Here is a 24,100-nt window from a genome sequence, read left to right as displayed (position 1 = left end):
CAGCTCACACATGGGAGGGAGCTGGGCTGAAAGCACACTCAGGTGCTTCTGGGAAGGTCTGCTCTAATTCCAGCAAGGGAAATCACAGCAATTTAGTCCCCCTTACTCCTATTTTAGGACTTCATCATCCCTCTCCTTCAACAGCTTATGTCTTGCTGAAAACAACATTTGCTGTCTGACAGGGATAAGTTCTCAACAGGCTTGACTATCATGCACATTCTTACTCATTGTAAAACATCCACTAACATACTGGCCAGTGTGGTTTGCCCAGTATAAACTGCACTATGGAGAAGGAAAATGTTAAACCAGTGAAGCATAGGTACTAAGAGGCTTTAATTCCAAATAGGATGGGAGCAGCAGAAAACACAGTTCAAGGGGTCCTACAGTCTGGATAAAGCTGCTAATCCACCCCAGTGCTACCTCTTTTCTCGTTTGCAGCTCTGCAAACCAGGTTCTGCTGCAGATAAAGGTCATGAGCTGAAGGTCTAGAGATGGAGACCTCTGCCTTAAATTTAGGCAAAGAATATGGGGAAGAAAAAGTAAAAGTTCATTGTTTCAGACTACATTTTACACAAGATAGTGCTTAGTATAGTCTAATGCTACTAGCAGCATACAGCTGACACCTAACAGTCTTCCTCTATTATCTCTTCCTGTGAGTAAACTCAAAGCATTCTTGATTTTTGTCTTGGTCAAGCATTGAGATTTGAGGCACAAGTTAAAAAGTTGATTAGAAAACTCACTGTAACCCACCTTCAAAATACAGGTCTGGTCTTGGGGGATGCTGTGAGACTGCACAGCCCACTGCTGTGTGTGTCCTTCCTTTTAAGCAGGAGGAGGGAATAACCTACTCACCGTCCAGAGCTGGGGTCTGCAGGGCCTGGGTGGTGCTTGTGCTGTTCTGTGTCTCTTGGGTGCTTGTCCTGGCTCCATCCAGTGCCAGCTGAAGGCCTTGGAGCTGTGATACATTCAGATGCTCACGCTGTGACCTGGTAACCATGGCGGCATTTTCAGGGCCTAGGTTTGCTATTTGTTCTGGGGACAATGCCTGAGAGCAATAAAAGCCAGAGAAAATTGGTTTAGGCTGTCAATTATATAAGGCAGGTAAGGAATCAGAAGTCAGCACTGTCTTGCATTTGGAATGAAGGGAAGTAGCCTTCAACATTGTGTTGCTCTAAAAGACCTCAATAGAGCTTTAAAAGAATCCTCTGCATTCATTTACTTCACCATTTACTTCACTGTCCACTCATCTATCTTTCAGCCTTCTGTGTGCTGCTGGGATCTGACAGCTTGAGAAGCTTTCTGTGCCAACATTGTATTGGATACTTGTTCAATATATTGCTGGAGTTTAATTTTCCAGCCATTTCTTTTGTGATTATTTCAAAGAACAGTGACATTGTGCATCCTGTTGTGTTTTAATTTATTTCCTCTTACATCTGTTCCCAAGCAACCTCACTTGAACCTATGTTTGACCTTCAATTACAATTAGCAATAGAGCAATGAGATGAAAAAAATGCATGCTTTAATCTCATTATTCAATTTTCTCTTTTAGATTGGGAATCTTCCAAGTTTGGTCATATTAAAACTCATGTTTAAAAATGAAACATGGAAATCATGATCTCAGAGTAATTATCTTACATCACATAGCAATTAACCAGTTTGTAAAGCCTGCATGTATTGGGCATGCTGGATTGCTCTGATTCTAGTTAACATTCCACAGTCACAAGAATTTTAGCCCTCCTACACAACAAGCCTTCCTTGCTGCAACAATTCTGCATCCAGGTTCTGCTTGAGAAAGACTAAATTCCTCTTCCAAGTAGGTCAGGCAATGGAGTGAACCCTTCTTGATTTTTCATTGCCAAATAGTGTGCTCTTTTGAACTGAATAAACTCATGTAAATGCTTACAAGTCCTCTCTTAAACTCAATTAAGTCCATAATACAACATAAATTTTCATAAATCAAAATCTGAATAATACAAACAGTCATAAAACGAAATGATACAAAACCCATGTAAAAAGAAAATCTGCTTTGAATCTTTCAAATACAAAAAACTCTCATGAGAATGTCCCTGTTATTTGTTAAGCACATTTTGTAGTGTTTTTACCATTCTTACTAACAAAAATGTATGCTGTCTGAAGGAAATTTTACAAGGTGCTATAGATCTTCAGTTTGGTCTGTTTTTCAAAGACATAGTTGTACTACAGACATTGCAGGCTTATCTAAGCTGTCAGTGCTAACTGTGCAGTTAGTGTTCAAGGAGTTTTTCTCTTTTATGGAAGCTGACACAGTTAACTGTCTGTTTAGCTCATCTGTCCATAAGTACATTGCTTGCCTGAGCATCTGAAAGAGACCAGCCCAGGCAGTACAGTAATCTTGTCACTAAGCCAAGTAAAGTCTGGGGCAACGATCTCAAGATCTACATTCTAATTTCTGTCCACATTCAGAACTGCTGTAATTAGATGTAATTCCTTTCCAAACTGTATCTGTCTGCACAATCTGTTTTTCAGAGCTAACTCGGGAGAATGTTGCCAGATTTTAGGATAATAAAAAAGCTCTTACACAGTCAGCAGATAAATTTGTATCTCTGGTAGCATCCTTCCAAATATTAATACACAGAGAAGAAAAGTCAGAACTGATGTTGGAAGAGAGTCCATTCCCTGTGTTCTGGCCCTAGATCTTTGCTTTTTGCTTGGGATGCACTCTGAAGAATAGAGCTTGTCTAGCATATTTTGTGGGTATCACAAATGCAGATGCTATAGCTGAAAGTTAACTTACACACCATAGAAAAATTCTTGCTGAAGCCCAAAACCAAACTATAAATCAGTGGTGAAGTTTATTTCTCCTAGAGTAAAAACAACAGAAATTTGGTTACTTCAGTAATCAAACTCTTACTTGGAAAATTTCAGGAGGTATACTTCTTATTGCTGTTGGCTGGAAATATGGCATCAAACTTTTATCAAAAGCTCTTAATTCATCCTCATTCAAACCACCTCAAAAAAGCAACAAACAATAGGAACAAAACTCAGTTAACATTCCTTTTATCAGATTTATTTTTAAGCTAATACATACTTTAAGCATTTGGACAAAATCTCTAATAAATGGTTTACTCCAGTGCATTATGGAGAGAGACACTGGTTCTTTTATTTTGGTTTGTTTCTTTCCTTGTATTCCAACATTACAAATCATCTCACCTTACCATTGATATGGATTATATTCCACCTGAGTTACTTTAGCTTGGAAAACAGACAACAGTAACAATCAATAAAATAATAAACATAGGGACCTTAAGCATGTGATGGGAGTTACTCCCTCACTTACAGTGTGAATCAACTCCTGCAGGCATCAGAGATTCTAAAATTTATGAGTTCAATGTGAAGTTAAAAGATCACAGGTAATAAAGATCTATGAACAAAATTGGATGTGACCTCTGGCTCAGAATGTCTCTGAGGTTGTGAGAGCATTCTGCAGGAGTATCACTCTAGGCATACTCTGCACTCTGCCATGGGCAGCACACTCTTTCTACTGATTAAGGCAGGATGCTTGGTCAGGTAGAGCACTGCTCCAACCCAATACAGCCACACTTGTAGCAATACAGGTCACAGGTCTGAAATCCTGGTTGGTTTTGCCCTCCTTGATTTACTCTTTCTAACTTACAAGACCCCAATAACTTCTGGCTGTGCTCCCCAAGGTGGGTTTGAGCAGATTCAGAGAACCTTATGGATAAATACCATGACTCTTCTTCAGTGCTAATGAAATTGCTGGGTGTCTATCCCTGCATGGTACTCCTCTTTGGAAGAAAGGTCTTTTCTCACTCTAGAAAAGTGCACTGCTACATGAACCTGTCTCTTAATGCTTAATAACAAAGCTTCAGAACCATAGCCACCTGGAGCCCAAATTTTGTTACCTGCTATAGTACCAATTTCCTGTAAAATGGAGCCATTCCAGCTGGTAGCAGTACCAAACACAGTTTCTGTCATCTGCTTAAACTGTCTCAGCACAGGGGTGCTACAAAACAGCAGGCCAATTCTTGCAACAGCAGCACTGCAAAAAGGCAAGAAGGGTAATGTCACATGTTGCTGTTACATGCAACACTAAATAAGCCTGGAATATACTTAGCTTGCTGTAAGAAGATTGTAAACCCATTTTCAGTTTACAGTACTTGTATACAAATTGTGTGCAAATGTTTCATGCTCTGAGCAAAAACCTGGGTTCCTCAATGCAATACTTAAATGGTGGGATATCAATGGCAGAGAGAACCTAAAATAGAATATATGTTAAACAACTAGTGATGTCTTCCATAAGAGTTATTGCCTTTCTAAAAGCATTTGAAATTTAAAGGACATCTTTAGGCTCTGGAAATCTTGAAGGAAAACAAATTGCACAATAAATTTTATCAATAAAGGTATTAATAAATATTTCATTAAGTAATAAAAGCAGTACCTGAATTCAGTGGTCCTTATGGACATGATTTCTGTGGCGTTCAAAGCACAGAGAATAGCTCCTAATCCAACTAAATCAAAGCTTTTTAATGTACTGATCGTCTGGCCAGAGTCTTCTAGAAAACCTTGCAAAATAGATCTTGCCTACAAAAGCAGTAAGATTTTCTGCATGAACAGAGTAAATATAATTGAAAGCTTTGTTACTAGAAGTTCAACATCGTACCAGAAGCTATGGACCATATGAGCCTCCCCAATGCAATTAATTGGAGTTTTGCCATGGCCTTAAAGAGGACCACTGTCACCACCTATATGTGACACTTAACCAGGGCACTGTTACACAACCACTTCTCAAGTGAACACTTCAACACTCCAACACTTCACCAGAAGAAACAGATGGTGCCTGGCCTAGCAGAACTGCCCAAACCACTTAAATTGCTAGAAGAAAACAAGTTACTCAAGGGGATCGATATGAAATGTTTAGTTTATCTAATACTCAGGTTGTCTTGTCTTATTTAAGTGCCATATATAGGTGGTGCCCTATGTTTAGCATTCATTTTCAGATATGAATGTGGTATTGGTACCAAAATGCCTTTGCAAGCCCAAGTCATTTAAGATAGTGCTCATCCTAAACTAACCATTTACAAAACTGTGTGCCTAGCTTAAGTCTGCCACTAAGGCATCCTCAAAGTCATTAAAAGAAACAAGCATCTTCCAAGACTTCCTACTCTATCCATGATGCTGAGCTTAAACTATCTGCCTAAGTTTCAGACAACTGAAGTTAGGCGAGATGAGTCTCTTAACTAATTGTTCTTACTGACAGCAGGAAATGTCAAAAGCTAACTAGTATCATATAAAATGCTTCCAAGTGCTTCCTTCTGATGGAGCATCTCCTCAGAACAAGGATGTATTAAACAGATTTTCTGCCAAAGCTGGCTGCCACCTTGCCAGCGTCTGTGCAGCCGAGGAGGCCTGATGGTACGGGTCAGAGGGTCAGAAATAGCCTGCCAACTGCATACACAATAAAAGCTTTTAACTCTTGTTATGAAAGTCCCCGTGACATAACTACAAGTTATTCAAGGAAAGGAAGATGAGAAGAGCATGTCTGCCAGTAACTTAGGCTTCTAGGGCAATGGATGCTAAGGTTGGGGGGCACACTACCTCCTCAGAGATTACTCTTAGTTAAGAGGGGTTAATATCTCCTAGCAGTAGTGTCTACTCTGGGGACAGTATGGGAGGAGCTGCTGACTTCTTTCTACTACTTAGTGGGCAAGTGCTAAAGAAAACACTCGTCACCACCACAATTAACAGTGATAGATGTCCTTGGCCATCTCACTAGTGAAGCCAGCAGCCAGGCAGACATCAGTGCTGCCCCATCTGCCCACTTTCACTGGGGTCACAGCTGCAGAAAAGCAGCAGGGAGTAGCGTGGATTACTGTATCTGTTTCCTAGGTGATTCCAGGACCACGGCCCCAAAGGGCGTGAATCCAGAGCCTTTCACCAGGAGTACATTCCATAACATACTTACCTGGGTAAAAGTCCATTCTGTTTGCTGGCTAAGTACAGAAATGGTGTCGATAGAATGCAAATCCAGCTCTTTGATTTCATGTTCGGTGAGTGCCAGAGCAATGCGGCCCAGAGAAACAATATGGTGGCTCTTCCAGTCTGGCAGCAACCCCCAAACCTTTCAAAGAGATTTGTTAATGTCTGTTAGATCATTTTGAATCCTTCTCTCTCTCTCTCTCTCTCCATATTTATAGTCCCAGTACCCAAAATATTCCTCGGCCTACAAAAAGCGGAGCTTAGGTATTGTGAAGGGGTTTGAGGTTCTACACCAATAACGGTCAGTGTGTCTAAAAAATACAGCTTGAGCTTGTTGATAAGGCAGTGAGGGACTGCTGGAAGTGTTGCCGTAGGAGCAAGCACCACTAAAACCAAGAAAAATACAAGTCTCAGCCAAGATCCACACTGTTACAATGCTACCACAAAAGCAGCACCTGGACTACCCAGGCTTCTACATCAGCTGCAATCACTCCAGTGGAATGACTTTAAGTTTCTCTTGTGAGCAGCCATTCTGGCTCAGTCATTGACAAGGAAAGCATAAATCAAAGTAGAGAATCAGGTAATACAGACAAATAGCCAATTCCTAGTTCTGATTTCTAGTTTGTGTGCATAGAATATGAAAAAAAAGTGTTGGTACAAATACAGTTAAATCTGTAAAGCCTTGTAAAAACAAAGAGATAAGCAAGGGCTTCTCTAAACCAATACTAATGTATTTAACTGACAAATTGCAGTGCTTTTGATTTTATCTGTGACATAGCTACAGGTATTTAAAAACTGCCACCGATCAGCCCTAAGACAAAGTTGATTTCAGGAAAAGGTCTGCCTGAATAAGGAATAATGAAAGTCCATCAACAGCTGAATTTGCAGGTGCTAGAGCTGTCAATTACATTTAGTTGGAAATTTCAGAAGACAGTAGTCAGTAGCTCTCAGGATTTGGCCAATTGCCTTTACAGAAAAAAAGACACTGGGTTTTGGCTGGAGGAAGTGACTTGAATAAGACAGGCATTACATTATATATATATATATATATATATATAAAGCTCCCTTTAAAGGTCTCATGTATTTCAGCAACTTTATGTCAGTCAATAGATGACAGCTTTCTTGTACACGATTGTGCTGCCCATGCCACATAGAAAAATAAAACTAAAAGCCCAGTCCTGGGCTAAGTTGATCATTCACCCTGTCTGATTCCTGGAAATATTTATTGCATTTTCAGGACAGCTCCAATTTAACTTTTGTTCAAAAAATTAGAAAGGTCCAAGCTAGAAAGGACTTGCTGAAGGAATATCTTTGCAGTCGCCTGTTAAACAGTGTTTGCACCTTCAGATACATATGAAGCTGTACAAACTGCATAAAGGGCCAGACCTCTGGAATAAGATACTCCTTACATAAAGTTGCAGACTAACTGCTGAAACCAACGTGCATATCTAACACAGAACAGACTGCTGGGTGCTTTTCTCAACTACAACCCTTATGTTGAGGTTTTAAGTGATGTTTTGTTAGACCTGTACCTCTTGACTGAGTTTCCACTGTCTCTTTTATACTATTTTTACAATATCATAAAGAAACAGAAAAAGGGCCTAAGCTTGGGAAAGTTCTTTTTTTCCCCCCAAAGAAAATAGCTAGTAAAAAGCATTAGCCCAATTTTAAAGCTCTTAATTCTGTAGCTTAACAAATACATGAAGCACATGCAGTTAAAAATGTCCTGTGTCTGTTTCCTAATCTAGGTCATAAACTGCAGAATTCAATGTACTTCATAAATGCTATTACCTGACAGTGCTGGATGAAATCTCAGACATAATGATATAAATAACACAACATATGAAACTGAAACACTGCTTTGTCCTCATTCACCTACAGACTGCAGATCCATACATCTGTACTATTGCAGAGCCTGAAGACCTTCCACTTAAAAGTGAGCTAAGCTTCTTACTTTCATTAAGACACAATCTGATAACTAGACTTTTTGAATTAGTTTGGGACCATGAGTAGTGCACAGTTTCCTTTAGGGGAAATCAATCAATTTAGGAGAAATTAAAGCTGTCTTAAACAAAGATGCCCTTTAGTTAATAACATAACAACATCTTAAGCACATAATTTCAGAGAGCTTTGCCTGTACTGTGTGATTTCTCATGCTTTGTGTGCAGTGTAACACCATGTTGCATTTTGCAAATTAATATATAGGAAATCTGTCTTTGTCTAGCAGCAATCTGTCTTAAAAACACTCAGACAGAATATACTTTCACTCACTGCACTATGGATCTGTGTAGCTTTGAACTGAATACAGCTGGGATATGACTGTATTAACCTTGTTGGCAGTTTCTCTACAGCTGATATCAGTCTGTAAGTACACCATTATGTTGCACTGCTGTAAAATGTTTTAGTTCCCACTATCTCTGTTGAGCATCATTTTTATTTTCTTCTAAGATTATTTTTTTCCTCCCTCTCCTACCCACATGTCTGTACTGACAGAGGGAAGCTGTCTTGGGAAGAATGCATCTGATGCAGTGGGCTGTTGTCCTACTGCAACAAGGCAGCAGAGATAGAATGGCAGAGAGTCACCATCTGCTTTTGGAAATCTGTTTAGTGCCACTTCTCTTCAAGTATCTGCAGTTTGGGAGCCTTAAAAGCCAAGCTTCACTGCTAAAAACTGTACTGTTGGTCTTATCTACCCAAAAATCATGGTCAGTTTCACTACTTTGGCCACAGTTGCTGGTCCCACCTTGTCCCCTGCTCCTGCTTTTCTCCAGAGGCCACAGCCCTCAGATTTCCAAGCATCTGCACTCGAACTACTTGCAGCCAACTGCACTTGTAGAAGATTCCTAACCCCATTCTGTCAGAATGATCTGATGGAGCCTAAAAAGGACTTTAAAAATGTTGGCTCATTTTGACAGAACGGAATTACAGCATAGCTAACCACACAGAGATAGAAGCAGAGAGGAGATAACCTCCAGCAGATGATGGTGTCAGGAAGCTGAAGATAGGCTGGGGATAGTAACCTCTTCACCTCTGGGTTTTCTGTAATCAAACAACTTGCCTTACGCCACCCTAAGGCTTTTCTTTGACAAAACAAAAGCATGTTTGGGACACTACCTGTTCCCTGGCAGTGCAGGCAACCACAAAGCAGCAAAAGGCGGTCAGCACCTAGGAAGGAGTGCAGTACCAACAACGGGAATGGATTGAGATCTGACTTTCCTATGAGCCCACAGCTCAGAGCTCAGGCATCCTGCTGATGCTCTGCCCTGAACATAACATCCTGAACTGTGCCCAGCACTGCACCTTGCCCTGAGTACTCTGGCACAGATCCTGCACTGCGTTCCTAGTCTGGGAGAAGGTTTACTCCCAGCCTCTTGCACTTCTGCTGCAGCATGAGCACCATGTACAGGCTGAACCCTGGGCAGAGACCTCTCTGAGGAGCTCAGGAGCTGCACTGATGCATTCTGAATGAAAGAGGTGCCACAGGTGCTGCAGCAGTGGTGACAGGAGCTGAGACTAAGCCCCGTCTCTCTCCATGAATCTACAGCCTAGCAAAGAGAGAGGTCTCTGCTGTGTTTCTGTAACTGCACTCACCAGTAACATCCTAGTAAAGACAGGCTAAATGCAAGGGAGTTTTTGTTATCACCAAATTTCCCACCGGTGGCTTTGTCCCTGCCTGTGACAAGAAGGTGGGAGAACAAGCTTTACTCAACTAATAACAGTCTCTTTCAGTCAGTCGGGTTTTACACCACTGTAAACTATATTTAACATTGATGTAGACAATTTGAAACTCTGAGCTTAATTCCCAGCAGGCCAATCAGCAGCCTATAGTACTGCTTGATTTTTTATTTATGAAAGGGAGAAGCAAGCAATGGAAAAATAATTTAAAGCAAAAGCATTTATGTTCTTCAGCTGCCAATAGCTCGGAACTACTTGACTCTAAAGCTGGGGCAATCGTCTTCTATCACTATCTCACTTTATTTTTCCAATAAATAATAGATATTCCTGCAGCAGTAGTGGCATTGCCACAGCACAGTTATTTTAGAACTACATAGTTCAATAACAGCAAATCAAATTACGGACTTAATTTTCCTTCACAGTCAGGATAGTTACCTGCTTGGCTTTTTCCTTCAAGGCAATAAGCTGGGAGCTGTTAAAACCTGAGACAGTCCCAAGAAGTTCCACATTTTTGTCAAAAATCCCAATGTCCATGCATTCCAATTCCTGAACTGACCAGAAGACATTTGCTCCTGCTAATTTTATAATTTCATCTGAAGTAGGAGCTCTGGTTCCCAGGCAATCTGGAAATAAAGTCAAATAGCAAGAGTTTTCTTCAAGGAGCATTAAATAATCAAAGTAATACAGAGATTTAAGAGGGTGATAGCCTACAAATTAACTGCAGCTGATGTGATATTGATAAATTCATTATCTTGCAAGGAAATAATTTCTTTAAATATTTACATCGTTAACATCCTGGATATAAAAATAGAGTTTGGGTAACTTTCAAGAAGCATTATATTCTTTGTCCTCCAAAGGCACTACATGCTGGAAAAGAAAATAGGAGCAGCCATATATTTCAGAATGGTTACCATAGGGGATGCCACAGTAAAGCTAAAATCTGGATGTGTGCAATATCAGTTACCAATATCTTGCACGTTTCTTTCAAGTCTAATTCCCCAAAGGCACGAAAGTTCAGGCAAGAGCTTATTCTGAGGTAAAACCACCTTCACTGGCAGCCTTGCTTAAGAAATGCAAATCTCGGGGATGACCTTGGTGGAAGTGTCAAAGGAATCATGCCGTTGTTCACAAAACCACATTGCAGCTGGATAAACTCCTCCATGTTCACACAGCACATATGTGAATCCAGCTCATCAAGAAAGTAACCGACACAAGAGGTCCTTTTCCTCTGAAATACCCTGACATAGATGCATGTCTTGTAAGACTTGGCTGACATTTAAACAAGGTGAAGACAGAAGCTGGATGTGTCAGAGAAGCACAGTGCTTGTTCTTTATGTCAAGCATGTTGTTAAAATGTCAGGATCTAGAGAGGGCTGTTCACTTAAAACACAATTGTTTGGACAGAGAAACTGCATTTAAAAATCTTATTTAGGGTCAAGTTCTGGCCCTATGAGTGATCAAATGAGACAGTTTCCATTGTGTGTTTTAACAAATCCTGGTCTTGGTTGGTGTAATCTACCTCTAATAATGATGAAAAGCAGAAACCAGAATCCTAATGTGGTTGCTTACTGTTCTCTCCTGCCACTAATTTAAGAAAACCTTATTAAATAATTATTGAACCTAAATAATCCCCTACGTGTCTTCAGATCCAGCCATTAGCAGTAAAAAGCAAGAATTTCACAGATGCTGTGCCTGAGCTAAGCTCCCCCAGAAAAGGAAATTAAAGCGAGGATGTACAAAGTAGATTTGTGTTTTGAAAGGAGTCAGAGAAGGGATTTATTTGCATCAAAGGAAGCTGCAGTAGTGGGTAGAACACTGAAAAGATTGAATCTGTTGAGCAAACGAAAAACGTTGTTCAGCTTCCACTGTACCAGCTGATGTTCTGCTCTCTCTTTTCACCGCCCTCTTGTGAAGCTGCATTGTTTCACTTTCCCCTGCTGCAAAAAGGTCAGCTTTTATCATGTAAATACTACCCATCCAGACACAATGCAGTTCCCTTTCCTATGTCATGAAAACCTAATATTTTGTGTTCTTGGAAAAAAACCCATTGATTTTATTATTTGTAACACAGCAGATACATTGGGACGATTACAGAGGGAAACACCAATTAGACTCCTGGCTTTGCTTCCTCTAGCTGATGCTACTTCACTCTTCCTTTTGCTGTATAATCACACTCTGATGAAGAACATATCATATATCTACTATAATATCTCATTGCTTGATGGAAGCAACTTGAATGCTTTTTTCCAGCATTGCCACTGCTTTCTGGTAGCATCTCAGACACATGATTCCTGAGTTTTGCCTCATATGTTCCATCTTGCCTTGAGCATCACCTTTGTGTCTGGACGTGGACATAGATATAAGAACTCTGTACACTGGTAATTGTTACTGTTATTAATATTAGCTCACATCTGGACTGTGAGAAATGTAAAATAGCAGGTTGGCAGCATGAAGAGCATCAGTGTTATTTTCACAATACTAAATTTTCTAGTGATTTACAAATCAGCCATAACATTTCATTCCTTATTCAAACCACCATGTGACTTGTGTGGAGATGACAGGATTATGTCTGGTAACAACTTCAATACTATACTTGGACTGTAGAAGTATTTCTTAGACTAATGCAAAAGATCCTTCAATTTTTCATTTCCCAGACTCCCCACTAGCTGAGCTCATGTACCCCAAGTGAAGGCTGAAAAGCCTCCATAGCCTTGGAGCCAAGTTATCCTTTGACAAAGATCATCTTGCAACACAGATGAAACAGCTCTGCCACTGCACAGAGTTAGTCTGATTAGAGAAGACTTTGGGATTCACATTGTGACTCAGAGGCCTAAAAAAGCACATGTAAGGACACAGGCATACTAAAATACCTGATGCCAAACCTTTAGTGCTGTGGCCCATGTCTAAACAAACAGGATTAATGATCTGATGGTTTACTTGTTCAAGGAGGAGTGAATGTCATGCATACAGATGGACTAATACTCTGCTATTCCACCAGCTCAATTCTGCTTTTTTAGAGCATGATAATTGTGTAATGACTCCTCTGATCAACAGAGGTCATGGTTTCTTTCAGGCTATGGAAAGGTACAACTGTACAACACCCTCTGTCTCTCTCTGTATAAGAATACTGCATATCAGGAGCAAATTCATTCCCAGAGACACACAGTCATCATTCAGAGTCACAGTTATACAAGCAGATGGATTTCCATGGTGCCTCAGGGCTTGCAGATTGGTGGGACCTGTACTCTTGTTAGGCAGAGAACCAATAGGGAGATAAAAGCAGGCAGTACCAAACCTCTTGAAATTGTTGTGGTCTAAATTGCCATTAGTGCTTTCAAAAGCCTCCTCCACAGCAGGGCTGTTTGCATTGGCACAGGATGGCAGAGCTTAAAAATTCTGCTTGGGTGAATTTCAAGAGGAAGGATATAGTTAATATAATAATAGAACATAGTCAAAGTCCATGCCTTATATAAAGAAAATTATCCATTTGTCACCAGAGATTCTAATGGATTAGTTTGGTTGCTGATTAAAATACCTTATAGATTATAATAAACTTTGTCCATTTGGACAGATGAAACACAGTGCCACCAATGACAGATTTAAGAACAGCAGAGTCAACATATGCTCATGTCTGGCAAAAGATTAACTATGTGCAAACTTCTGGCACAACAGGAACTTGTCACCTTCACAGCTTTTCAATTCAAGGATTTACACTTTAGATTATAAAAGAAAGTAAAAATAAACAAGAACCCACCCCAACCCAAACCACTCTAATTCAAACAATTCATCTTCTTCCTTTGTGCTCTCAGGAACATTCCAGGAGATGCTTAGCCATATAATCATGTAATTAAATTAAGTATTTCAGCAATTGGACAATGCATGAGACAACTATTGGCAACCAAGAATGAAGACTTGTCACTGGTTTTGCTAAAACTCCAAACCCCTTCAAGTTACCCAATGCTTTACTTTTTATTGCCTGGCTTCTCAGAATGCTTTTGATGACAAGGTGCAACAAAAAGTCTGTTTGAACTGCACCATCACAGCCAAAAATGGCATAATTGTAAACCTGGCACTTTGCAGAGATACCAGATGAAATACTGACCAGGTCTGGTGAGAGATGATTCGATGGTGACAGTGGCATTGGAGACAGATTCAAATACAGTTGATAGAAGCTCTTCAGCTGAAGAAGTTGGTCCAATTGTCTTTGCTATTTGTAAAATGATATCAGGGAACTTCAAAGGGAGAGAAAGAATACATGAGACTTCTCTCTTCTTTTTAAAACAAATCAATCTGCAGAGAAAGACTTGTGCAGACCTCAGCAAAGTAGAGGTTAGTAACAGCTCAGCCTCCTTCCTATTTGTGCAGATGTTTCAGAGGAGGAGAGTAAATTGGTTGCTACTGAAAGGTCAATGGTATAGGTTTAAGGGAGGAAAAAGTAGAAACTAAGCAAATTCTGAGTGATTCTCCCTCTTGTATGCCCTCTCAGCTTCTGGCAGCACCTTTGCACTGCCTGATTGGAGTCTGTGTTCAGACTCTCCTGTAGCAATGAGTTTCACCATTTTAGCATGTGCAGCACAAAAATACTTTATTTTGTTTGTCTCCAATTTGCCAGATAAATATAAGAATTAAGAAATGAGAGAACAGGAACTTCAACCTCTTCATATTTTTTAGGCTCTTTTGACCTCTCTCCTCCACTCTGCTAGACCAGATGGACAACTTGGTCAATTGAAAGCATTATCTCCTGAGGGAAAAATGCTGCTTGTCCTCACATATTTCTGCTGAAGGACATATTCCTCATTGCAGTGTAGTTTACTCCTATACATAAAATTATAATATTATAAGAACTAAAAAGGGAAGAGTGCAATGCTGAGGCTATCAGTATTGTTACACGTGATACACTGGCCCTAGGGCAAAGTGCCACATGAGTAAATACTAATTTAATCACTATGATCCCATTATTAACAGGATAAGAAACATAAGTTTTATGGTTGGGAGGCAGGAGAAGGGAGGAAACGACACTGCAAGGTGTAAAACACTCAAAATGTTTGAGTTCCCATCACTATAAAGGCAGAATTTCTTTTTCTACATGACAGTGTATGATTATTGTTGTATCTGTTCAAATAATTGTTTATATTATCATCACTGTCAAGAAGAAATCTCAGAAATGTTGATGGAGTCAAGAATATGTGAAACATTAACACATAGTTCCTTGCCAAGAGAATTATTTATCTAGTTTAGCATTCAGGTTACTTGATTTAGACTCCATTATGACATTCACAAATCTAACATCATCTTTCATTAAGAATGACAACAACAACATACCTTTTCAGCAAGGATACTTAATTCTCCTTTTGACAGCAGAGCTATGAATGGTCCGACATCTAATGTTGTCTCAGCTGTCCAGTTGTTTGGGGAGCTGAAGAAATATTATGGAAAATTATACTATTGAAGAAAGTTTGTGATCAGAATGGTACTGTATCTTATAGGAAACAGATACTCCAACGTCAATATGATGATTCGGGCTTATTAACATCAGATTTCATGTTCTCACCTCTCTGTGATATATAGGGCATTAGTGGAATTGTCAGTAGGTGCAGGGAAAGCCTTCAAATATTGTGGTAGTGGATCTCTCTGTCTCTCTCCCTTAATAGTAATAGTATGCATCACAGTGTTCAATCAAGTAGAAATAATTCCTTTTTAAAGAGAGAATTCACTATTTTCTATCAATCAGGTTCCTACTGCAATAGTAGTCCACAAAACAGTATCAAGAGAGAAGTAGAAACCTCATAACCAAAATTGAAACCATCCTTTTCCAAGAATGAACTTATTCTAAGGACCAATGTGGCTAATACTTCAAGCAAGCAATACTTGCCAGTGCTTGCTTGTAAACTAAACCAAAAAAACCCCTCCTGTATTCCAATATTTTGTTATTTGCAGGTGCACAGAGGCTGGGTTTCATTGGTGTTGGGCAATTGTAGCCTTCCTCAGTGCCAGCAGCTGTGGCTGTTCAACATTTCTGAAAAACAGGTCTGTGCACACTTAGCAGAAGTGGACTGCTTCACCTCAGACAAGACTGAGTTCACTGAACAACTCTGAAAGTAACTCAGTGTGACACCTGTCTGCTGCTAATGCTGCCTTCTTAAAACTAAGGGACAGAAGCATGAAACAGGTGATGGCCCAGAAAATTGAAACCCACACCTTATCAGTTTTGTATTTTTACTGTCAGTGCTATTTCATTCATCTGCAATGTCAAGAGTTACAGAAGGCAGATCTAACACCTTGGAGAGCCATATCTAAAGACACCTATGCTATTTCTGTTTGAGACATCAATTCTATGATAGGTAGGTACCATATCTCATCAAATAACGTGTTAAATTAGTTGTAGGAATTTCAAGCCTTAAAAATGAAGTTCTGGTTCAGCTCTGAGTGGTGATGGGTGTTTCAAACTGTATGTAGCTTAACATTATGCATGTTTGGGCTGTTTGTTTGAGACATATCTGACAAGTGTTAGCCAACCCCATTGGTGGTTCACTCAAGAATGCTCTTGGATAAATAATTTTCAGCCTGAAAGATCCCAAAGAAGATGGAAATCTAATAAGTCTGTTTGTAGGGCATGTTCTCATAAAAAACTGCATTTGGTTTGTTGCTGTACTGTGAGGATGTTGGACTAGACAAATGTTTTCAATAAAATAAAACATTATCTAGCACAAAGTGTCAGGATTCGATAAAATGAATCAGTAACAAGATCAATGCAGGGATGGGATCTGGTGGAAAATATGGCTATTTCACTACCAGGAAAATGCTGACCACTAGGAAGAAGCTGAACAGGCAACTAAAATGATTAGGCAGATCAAGTGACAGACTTTGGGGCTGAAAGGACAGTTAGAAACTACACATTCAGTCTCAGTTTTCAAACACAAGATACTTCTAAGAGACAATGTAAGAGAGAAATGGTATATTCTTGCCAGATAGAGACAGGCTTTCTTTCTTGCATGACTGATACAGCCCCGTGGTTCAAAACAGCACTAGTGGCATCTAACAACCACTTTGTTGCTTCAGTTGGTTGAAGTTTACACCCTTCTGCTTCTTCTCTAGCTCTCTCCTGTTGCCACAGGTGTTTGCAGTCTTTGTTTTTCTTCTCACACCAACACACTGAGTATCCCACTTCCATGTTCCCATTCTTTGCATTCCCGTGCCATTCCTCTCCTGTAACACCCCTTCTCTGGCCATGACAGAGAGACTATCTGCCTGCCCCTCCTCTAACATTACACTTTCCTTTTCCTCTGGGACTTAAATCATGCAGAGTGTCCCTGGGGTTGTATTCTTTTCCACAGTTATCATGTTACAAGAACAGAAACGTTATTCTAGAGGACAGAGACCACAGGCTTGGCCAGTGACAGAAGTTGCTTTGTGTTGTTTTCATTGCAGTTCTATCTGGCCAGAGCAACCAGTTGGTATTTGCATGGCTTAACCATCAGCATAAGCACAGTGGTGTATCTAATACCTTACCCATATAGCTCAAGGAGTTTGTATTTAATTTCAGTCTTCTGCTCATGGCTGAGTTGTCGACAGAGTTTGAATTGATGAAGGGCTGTTGCCATTGCCCTCAGGGACATTCTGCCATGTAGAAAGGCTGGATGTAAGTGGCAGATTAGATTTCCAAGTAGGTCAACATCATATTCATCAGCAACAGAGCCATTCTGAAACAAGAAGCATTTACCTTGTTGGCAGAGCCAGTCTTGGCTCTTTTCCTGTCTCACAAGTGCATCACAAAGCTCTGTGACTCTTTAAGGAACAAAGGCACAACAGTTTGCACTGGCAACTTAATCTACAATTTCTGCTGAGGCTGCCTTATACTTTTTGCTTCTACCAATGCAGCTGGTGATATTGAATAAGCATTTGTCAGAGCTTTCAGTGTGTTCTTTATCCCATATCAAAGCACACCTTAAAAAAAAAGGATTCAAATGAAATCTCCTGCCACAGTCTCCATGTCCAGGTGAGCACCCAACATCTGCAGAGATGGTGTACTTTTGCCTGGCAGGAGGCACACCCACACGGCCCCTCAATGGCAAAGAGGCCACAAGCTCTTGCTGTCACAACCCTCTGAGTTTAGCAACTGCTAAACCACTTGGGATTATAGGGCTAGTTAGTATGTATAAGGACATGAGGACACAAATATTAACATCTCCATGAAAGAATTAGTTTTCCCTAAAATCTGGTGACTGCTGCAGCTCCTAGACAGAAGTCGTCACAAAGTCCTCCTGGTATCACCACCTCTCCCACGGAGCTTCCTGTGCCATGCACAGCTCTACAGGACTGGCACTGATTGGAGCATGGTGGAACAGCTCCAGGTGCAAGTGGATCAGCTACAGGCTGTCCCAGCTAGTTCACTGTGGGCAGTGACAACATTTCCTAAGTACACTTAGTAATGTGCAGGGAGTGAAGGAAAATTGCTAAGGAAGCTATAAAAAGCTTTCCTTGGCAGGGAACAATAACATTGAAACAGTACCCAAAAAATGTGTAAGAATACAGATGGGATGATGACTGACATTACTGCATGAGATGCAGTACAGTAATATGTGCAAATGGAACCCCAGAATGGCTGAGATGGGAAGGGATCTCTGGTCCCCTTGCTCAAAGCCTGGGCCCTTGGCAATAAGAGCTTCTCTGAGCTAGGTGATAGCCTAAGCTGCTCTTGTTTGTGATGATGAAGAAATTAGCATGCATAACTATTGCCTTTAGGGCTCCCAGAGTCCACCAGTTGTGTTTTTACCACACAAAGAGCAGAAGAGCCCATGTTTCAGGGACCTGTCTGTATAGAAGAGACCATGAGCGTGTGTATGCAGACTGGAGAGTACAAATAGGCAATATAACTTTGTGATGCACCACATGCCAATAAATGGAGAGAAAACTAATCAACCACTCTCACTTAGTTTGGAATTGTCAGTGGCTAATTACAGATTGCTTTTTTTGCCACTTCCCCTCCACTGCTGAGCCCTCCCAGCCATACCTACCAAGCACTCCTGCACTCTTTGCAAGACAGCACTCTTCTTGTGAAGACTTGGATTCAAAAGATCCATCTCAATCTTCCCCAGACTTTCAGTGAATGGGACACACAAAGGGCCTGAAACATATTCCAGGTACTCAATCCTGCAGAAAGAACTCCAACAGTCTGAGAATGTAAACCTGACCTTCACACACCCATTAGCACACCCATAAAATCCGTGATGATGAAAAACATTTCAGACAAGGCTAGACTTGAAAAATTATAAACCAGCCAGACCAGAAAAGTTGCAGTTAATCCACACCTTACTTGAACTTGCATCTTCTTCCAGTTCATCAGGACATGAACCTCACTTAAAAAGAAAAGAGTTATAAATAGCTGCAAGTGGATGAAAGTGCTCTGCAATGGTTGAACACCATATGAAACAAGACTGTCTATAGTTCAGAAACTTTTCCCTTTCTCTTTTTTCTAGGAATGATTCTCTGATGAATGAAGATGTGGTGGGTGGGTTAAGGACAAAAAGTAGTTTTAGAGTAGGCTTCCTTTTTATGAAAGTCCAAGAAGACCTGTCAAATGAAACAAAATGATGCTCTTCTCTACCCAAAGTGGCGGGTAGCCTTTGCAAATAAAGCCATACCCTAAAGCTGGCAAGCCCAGTCTTACTCAAGTTTGTAAGCAAGGGCACCAGCAGCCTGGGGTTCTGATGACCCTGAACAAGCAACGTGCAATTGTTGGCCAAGTAAAGCAGTGCTGCAGGTTTTAGAAAGCCTTATGTTAAAGCATTTCATAGAATCATAGAATGGTAGGGGTTGGAAGGGACCTTTAGAGATCATCTAGTCCAACCCCCCTGCAGAAGCAGTGTCACCTAGATCAGGTCGCATAGGAACATGTCCAGGTGGGTCTTGAAGACCTCCAAAGAAGGAGATTCCACAACCCCTCTGGGCAGCCTGTGCCAGGGCTCCCTCACCTGAACAGTGAAATAGTTTTTTCTTATGTTTAAGTGGAACTTTTTATGTTCCAGCTTCATCCCATTACCCCTTGTCCTGTTACTAGCTACTATAGAAAAAAGGGATGTTTCTGTTATTACAGTATTGTTTTTAAATAGAGTAATGCTTTTTCAGACTGAATCCTTTCTCCTTTGCTTAATTTTTTTTCCCCAACTTAAAATAGTCCAAGAAAAGAGTAGTTCTCATTCCCTTTTATCTCTTTAAGCATGTGGGAAGAAAGAAACAAAGAAAAAGGGAATTAACAAGTTGTACAGTTCAGCAGTTCAAGATACAATTTAATTCTTTTTTTGGTGAGGAAAAAAGCTGTCATTGAATATTGCTTGGCTGTTTATATACTGTGAAATGTTGCTAACTTACAAAAATGTCTTATTTAACACTGAAATGTCTTTAACCATAAAGAGCAATATGTTTGGGCAGTACCCAATGGTTTTGTTTTACATACCCACTCTCAGAAAAACCCCCCAGACAAATAAGCAAGCCAATTCTCACAACCTAGAGAAAAAAAATGTCAAAAGGTGCTAAGAGACAGAATCAAGCACAAACTACCTTTAAGTTCGTTTTGTGATTCTACACTCAAGAAAGCCCAATGAATTAACCCCTTCACTTTAGCAGACATCAGCAACAGCATAAGCAGCAACAGTACAAGGTTTTCCATTGCTGCCACATCACTGCACTCTGATTCAATCTGCACACAGTGCATTTCAAGAGGGACTGATGCCAAGCAGCAAAGGAGTCCACAATTGTGACAAAACCAGGCTATACTAAAAGACATCAGGTATCACCAGCTTTCACTTGACACAGACTTTGGATATAGTCAATGACCACTTTTTATAAATTAGCATTTGTTTGAATCAGCAGTTTTCTTAGGCCTGAAAAGGTTATTAAAAACATGCTCAGAAGGGTCATTCTGGGCTGCAGTAATTTCAGATGTAGCAAGGTGTAACTTACGGAAGCACCAATAAGAGAAAGGGAGGAATGGATGCACTGGAGACTTTCCAAAACTTCCAAGCCAAACAATTAACCTAAAAGCAACAAAAAATTAAGATCTTGGACAGCTGGAAATATTAAGGGAGAAGGAAAATACGGTTTGTCTGTTACAGTTTAGAAATTAATACAGATAAACCTTCATATTATCTTCAGAGAGCATTTTTCTTTGGCTTTTTAACATTACTTTAGAGTTCTCTTTTTGTAGACATAGTGATGAAACATCTATAGCTCAGTGGGAGCATTTGCATGTTTTCTGAAGTGATGTATATTTCCAAACAGATTACTTTTGAATTAGCAAGTTAGAAGGAGTGTAGAAATTGCTAGCAATTTGTAAGTGACAAATGAAATTGTCAAAATGAAGAATGATAACAGACAAATTCACCCAGAAAAGATTCAGATGAAATACATGAACAGACAAGTTTACATATATAAGACTTTGAAACAAATGAGAGTAGAATTAACCCCATTCTAATTTACCTACAGTTTGGATATTGGGTAGTATGTTTATATGAACATAGTGGTTTTATTTGGTTTTACCTGATATGGAGAAAGCAGATGAAGATTGTTTTCAAAGAAATTAAAATTGTTTAAAAAGAATTCTGTGCCCATACTTTCAATGAGTTGACAAGTTACTCCTTTCACAAGCTGTCCTGTGCTGATAGGAGAAGCAAAGTTCAGTCTTTTGAATATTTAAGCAGGATCCTTAGTCCCCATAACCATGTTCTAAGATAGTTTCTTGACCATCTCTCACGTTTCTCATAATTGAAAGGCTACTGAACATAAAAATGTAATCAAATTGAAAAGCATTCACTGAGTCTTAAAATGCCCGAACCTCTGCAATGCTGATTTTGGATTTGGAGACCCTTTTTAATGAGGAAGGTGAACTATTCTGTGATATCAAGGAATGAATAAACCTAAGATAGTGCAAAAATATCCCCATAGTGTTTATGTTTACGTCAAAGTCACTCTCATCACAAAACTAACTTAAATCCCATTTCAAGAAAGACTGTTGTCCATACCTTAGAAGGTCAATGGGATCGTTACTCTTAGACAATAATTCATACAGATACAAAGCCTGGAAAAAAACAAAACCAGCAAAACCACCATATGAAGTTAAGCTTAGGCAATTGAGTTAAAAGATGTAGTAACTACTGCAAGGTTTTTGTGTGCCTAACTCTCTTCTGTACTCTGAAGGTGTTTTTATGATCCCGTTTGGCCAACCAAAAGGTTTGGTATTCAGTGCTAAATGGTTTCTTTAAGCATATGGGATGACATTAATCATGTTCATGGCACACAATCACAGAGTAATTTTGGTTTGAAGGGATCTCTGGAGATACCTGGTCCAACCTTGCATCTCTCTGGACAGAGCAAAGGGTCAATTGTACATGCAAATGTCTAGTATACAGTACTGGAAAGAGAAAATGGTTGTGGCAGAATCATGAAGACTTTTGAAATCAGCATATTAATGTTTCCTTTCCTGTAACATTGTCTCATATGCCACCTAGGCTCTAAGTGACCTCTGGTTGTTTATACCAAGATATATTTGCAGTAGTTCCTTCCTTTTACCAATGTGCCTTGATCATATGTGTATTACAACTCTTTTCCTTTTCTCCCATCATACTACATTGCAGTGGAATGGGAACTGCGTAATATTTTTTACCTGGCTTCTTCTTAGTTCTTTTCCTTTCATCATTGAAGAATTATATCCAGTCTGCTTCCATAAATCAGAAAGAGATATTTCTTTAAAGAAAGCTCCTTGTATATCTTTGACTGATGAAGAAAAATCTCCAGAAGCAGCTATCTAAAAAGAGAAACAGATAAATACATGGCATTTCAGAAGTGATGCTTAGATTTATAGGATTTGACCTCCTTTCCCTTCCATGTAATATTTCTCTTAAGAGGATAAAGGAAAAACATTTCAGTATTAAAAATGCCACAGGACTAAGCAAGGGATAGCCTTCAAAATATACTTGGTGTTCAGAAAAAATCCCCACTAGAAATAGTAACCATTGGTCTAAAACAGACATCTCAGTGACTCTGTGGCTCTGCATATCTGGTTCTTGTGCTCCTGTACAGACAGAACCTCATACACACTCAAGTTTATAATCACCTTCCTGAGGATCCCTTGCTGTTGTGCAGGTGATAAGTCAGATAAGTATTGGGATGTTGTGCCTCGAATAATCTGAGAAAGCTCCTTTGGGTTCATGCTGTAGAACGACTGGATGGTGATACCAGTTACCAACGCGCCCATTTGACTGACGTTATAAGATGATAGAACCTGCAGAGGCAACAGCACAAACAAACAGAAAACCTGGCTTGTGCACAGCAGATACATTTAAAAGCAAAAGTTAATAAACAAATAGAATGTATTATTGTCGAATACTTAGCACATTTTTCTCAGATTTCTTTCAATTCAGACAAGACTGTCCAGGGAACAAATGGGACAATTTTCTCACAGGCTCCTTTTTTGAAACTTCAGAGAGGACCCTGATTCTTTCATAGAATCACAGAATGGTAGGGGTTGGAAGGGACCTTTAGAGATCATCTAGTCCAACCCCCTGCAGAAGCAGGGTCACCTAGGTCAGGTCACATAGGAACGTGTCCAGGCGGATTTTAAAGACCTCCAAGGAAGGAGCCTCCACACCGTCCCTGGGCAGCCTGTGCCATGGCTCCCTCACCTCAACAGTGAAATAGTTTTTTCTTATGTTTAAGTGGAACTTTTTGTGTTCCAGCTTCATCCCATTACCCCTTGTCCTGTTGCTAGCTACTATAGAAAAAAGGGATGTCCCAACCTCCTGACACCCACCCTTTAGATATTTGTAAATATTAATGAAATCCCCCCTCAGTCTCCTCTTCTCCAGACTAAACAGCCCCAGTTCCTGCAGCCTTTCCTCCTATGAAAGATGTTCCATTCCCCTGATCAAGCTGATTCCATTCCATTATGTTTGAATATACAGTCTGAGACCTCTGATCATGCAAGTTCTGCTTAGGGCAGTGATATAGACAAAATAATATATACAACTGCCAAATGCAAACAGTAATTCTCTCTATTACTAGAGAATTACTTTGATTGAAACAAATTTTTCAGAGCACAAACAGAACTAAAAAGAAGTCTTGAACTAAACTTTTCAAAGTTGATGGTTACAGTTGAGGAAAAGCCATTTCACTTTAAAAACCAAAGGTAAGAAAGCTGTTATTAGAGGTACCTTTTCATAAGAGAGGTATTTACTGGATAAAATCATAACTTGGCTTTTTGCCCACCCAGAGACTTGGTTTAATGTTGCAATGGCATTATGCACCGCTTCAGGTGACAAAGATTCCAGCTGACTTGAAGTTAGTCCAACCACGGCATCTGACAGAGATCCAAGGATATCATTCAATGTCTGGTTTTGCATGGCAATGCTCAGGAGTTGAGATTTGAGCTAAAGTAAACAAGTTAAAAAAAAAAAAA

At 39.9% G+C, this 24,100-nt stretch overlaps 1 protein-coding gene across 1 annotated transcript in view; it reads right to left on the bottom strand.

Annotated features, from left to right (window-relative positions):
- Positions 1-224: 224 nt before the first annotated feature.
- Positions 225-24,100, bottom strand: part of OTOA (otoancorin) — a 35,946-nt gene continuing 12,070 nt past the window's right edge. Inside the window, exons 12-28 of the mRNA XM_061993509.1 lie at positions 23,856-24,071; positions 22,760-22,927; positions 22,310-22,450; positions 21,669-21,724; positions 21,187-21,304; positions 20,611-20,684; positions 18,666-18,801; positions 17,161-17,351; positions 14,974-15,067; positions 13,754-13,883; positions 10,087-10,274; positions 5,963-6,118; positions 4,439-4,581; positions 3,903-4,039; positions 2,891-2,988; positions 853-1,045; positions 225-277 (exon numbers count right to left, since the gene is read on the bottom strand). Coding sequence (XP_061849493.1) covers positions 225-277; positions 853-1,045; positions 2,891-2,988; positions 3,903-4,039; positions 4,439-4,581; positions 5,963-6,118; positions 10,087-10,274; positions 13,754-13,883; positions 14,974-15,067; positions 17,161-17,351; positions 18,666-18,801; positions 20,611-20,684; positions 21,187-21,304; positions 21,669-21,724; positions 22,310-22,450; positions 22,760-22,927; positions 23,856-24,071 — 2,292 coding nt within the window. The remainder of the gene's footprint in view (positions 278-852; positions 1,046-2,890; positions 2,989-3,902; positions 4,040-4,438; positions 4,582-5,962; positions 6,119-10,086; positions 10,275-13,753; positions 13,884-14,973; positions 15,068-17,160; positions 17,352-18,665; positions 18,802-20,610; positions 20,685-21,186; positions 21,305-21,668; positions 21,725-22,309; positions 22,451-22,759; positions 22,928-23,855; positions 24,072-24,100) is intronic.

The sequence above is a fragment of the Colius striatus genome, chromosome 3 (assembly GCF_028858725.1).
Source record: "Colius striatus isolate bColStr4 chromosome 3, bColStr4.1.hap1, whole genome shotgun sequence".
NCBI classification, from domain to species: Eukaryota; Metazoa; Chordata; class Aves; order Coliiformes; family Coliidae; genus Colius; species Colius striatus.
The sequence above is the reverse complement of the archived record's forward strand: the minus strand, read 5'-3'. Positions and strand labels throughout refer to the sequence as shown.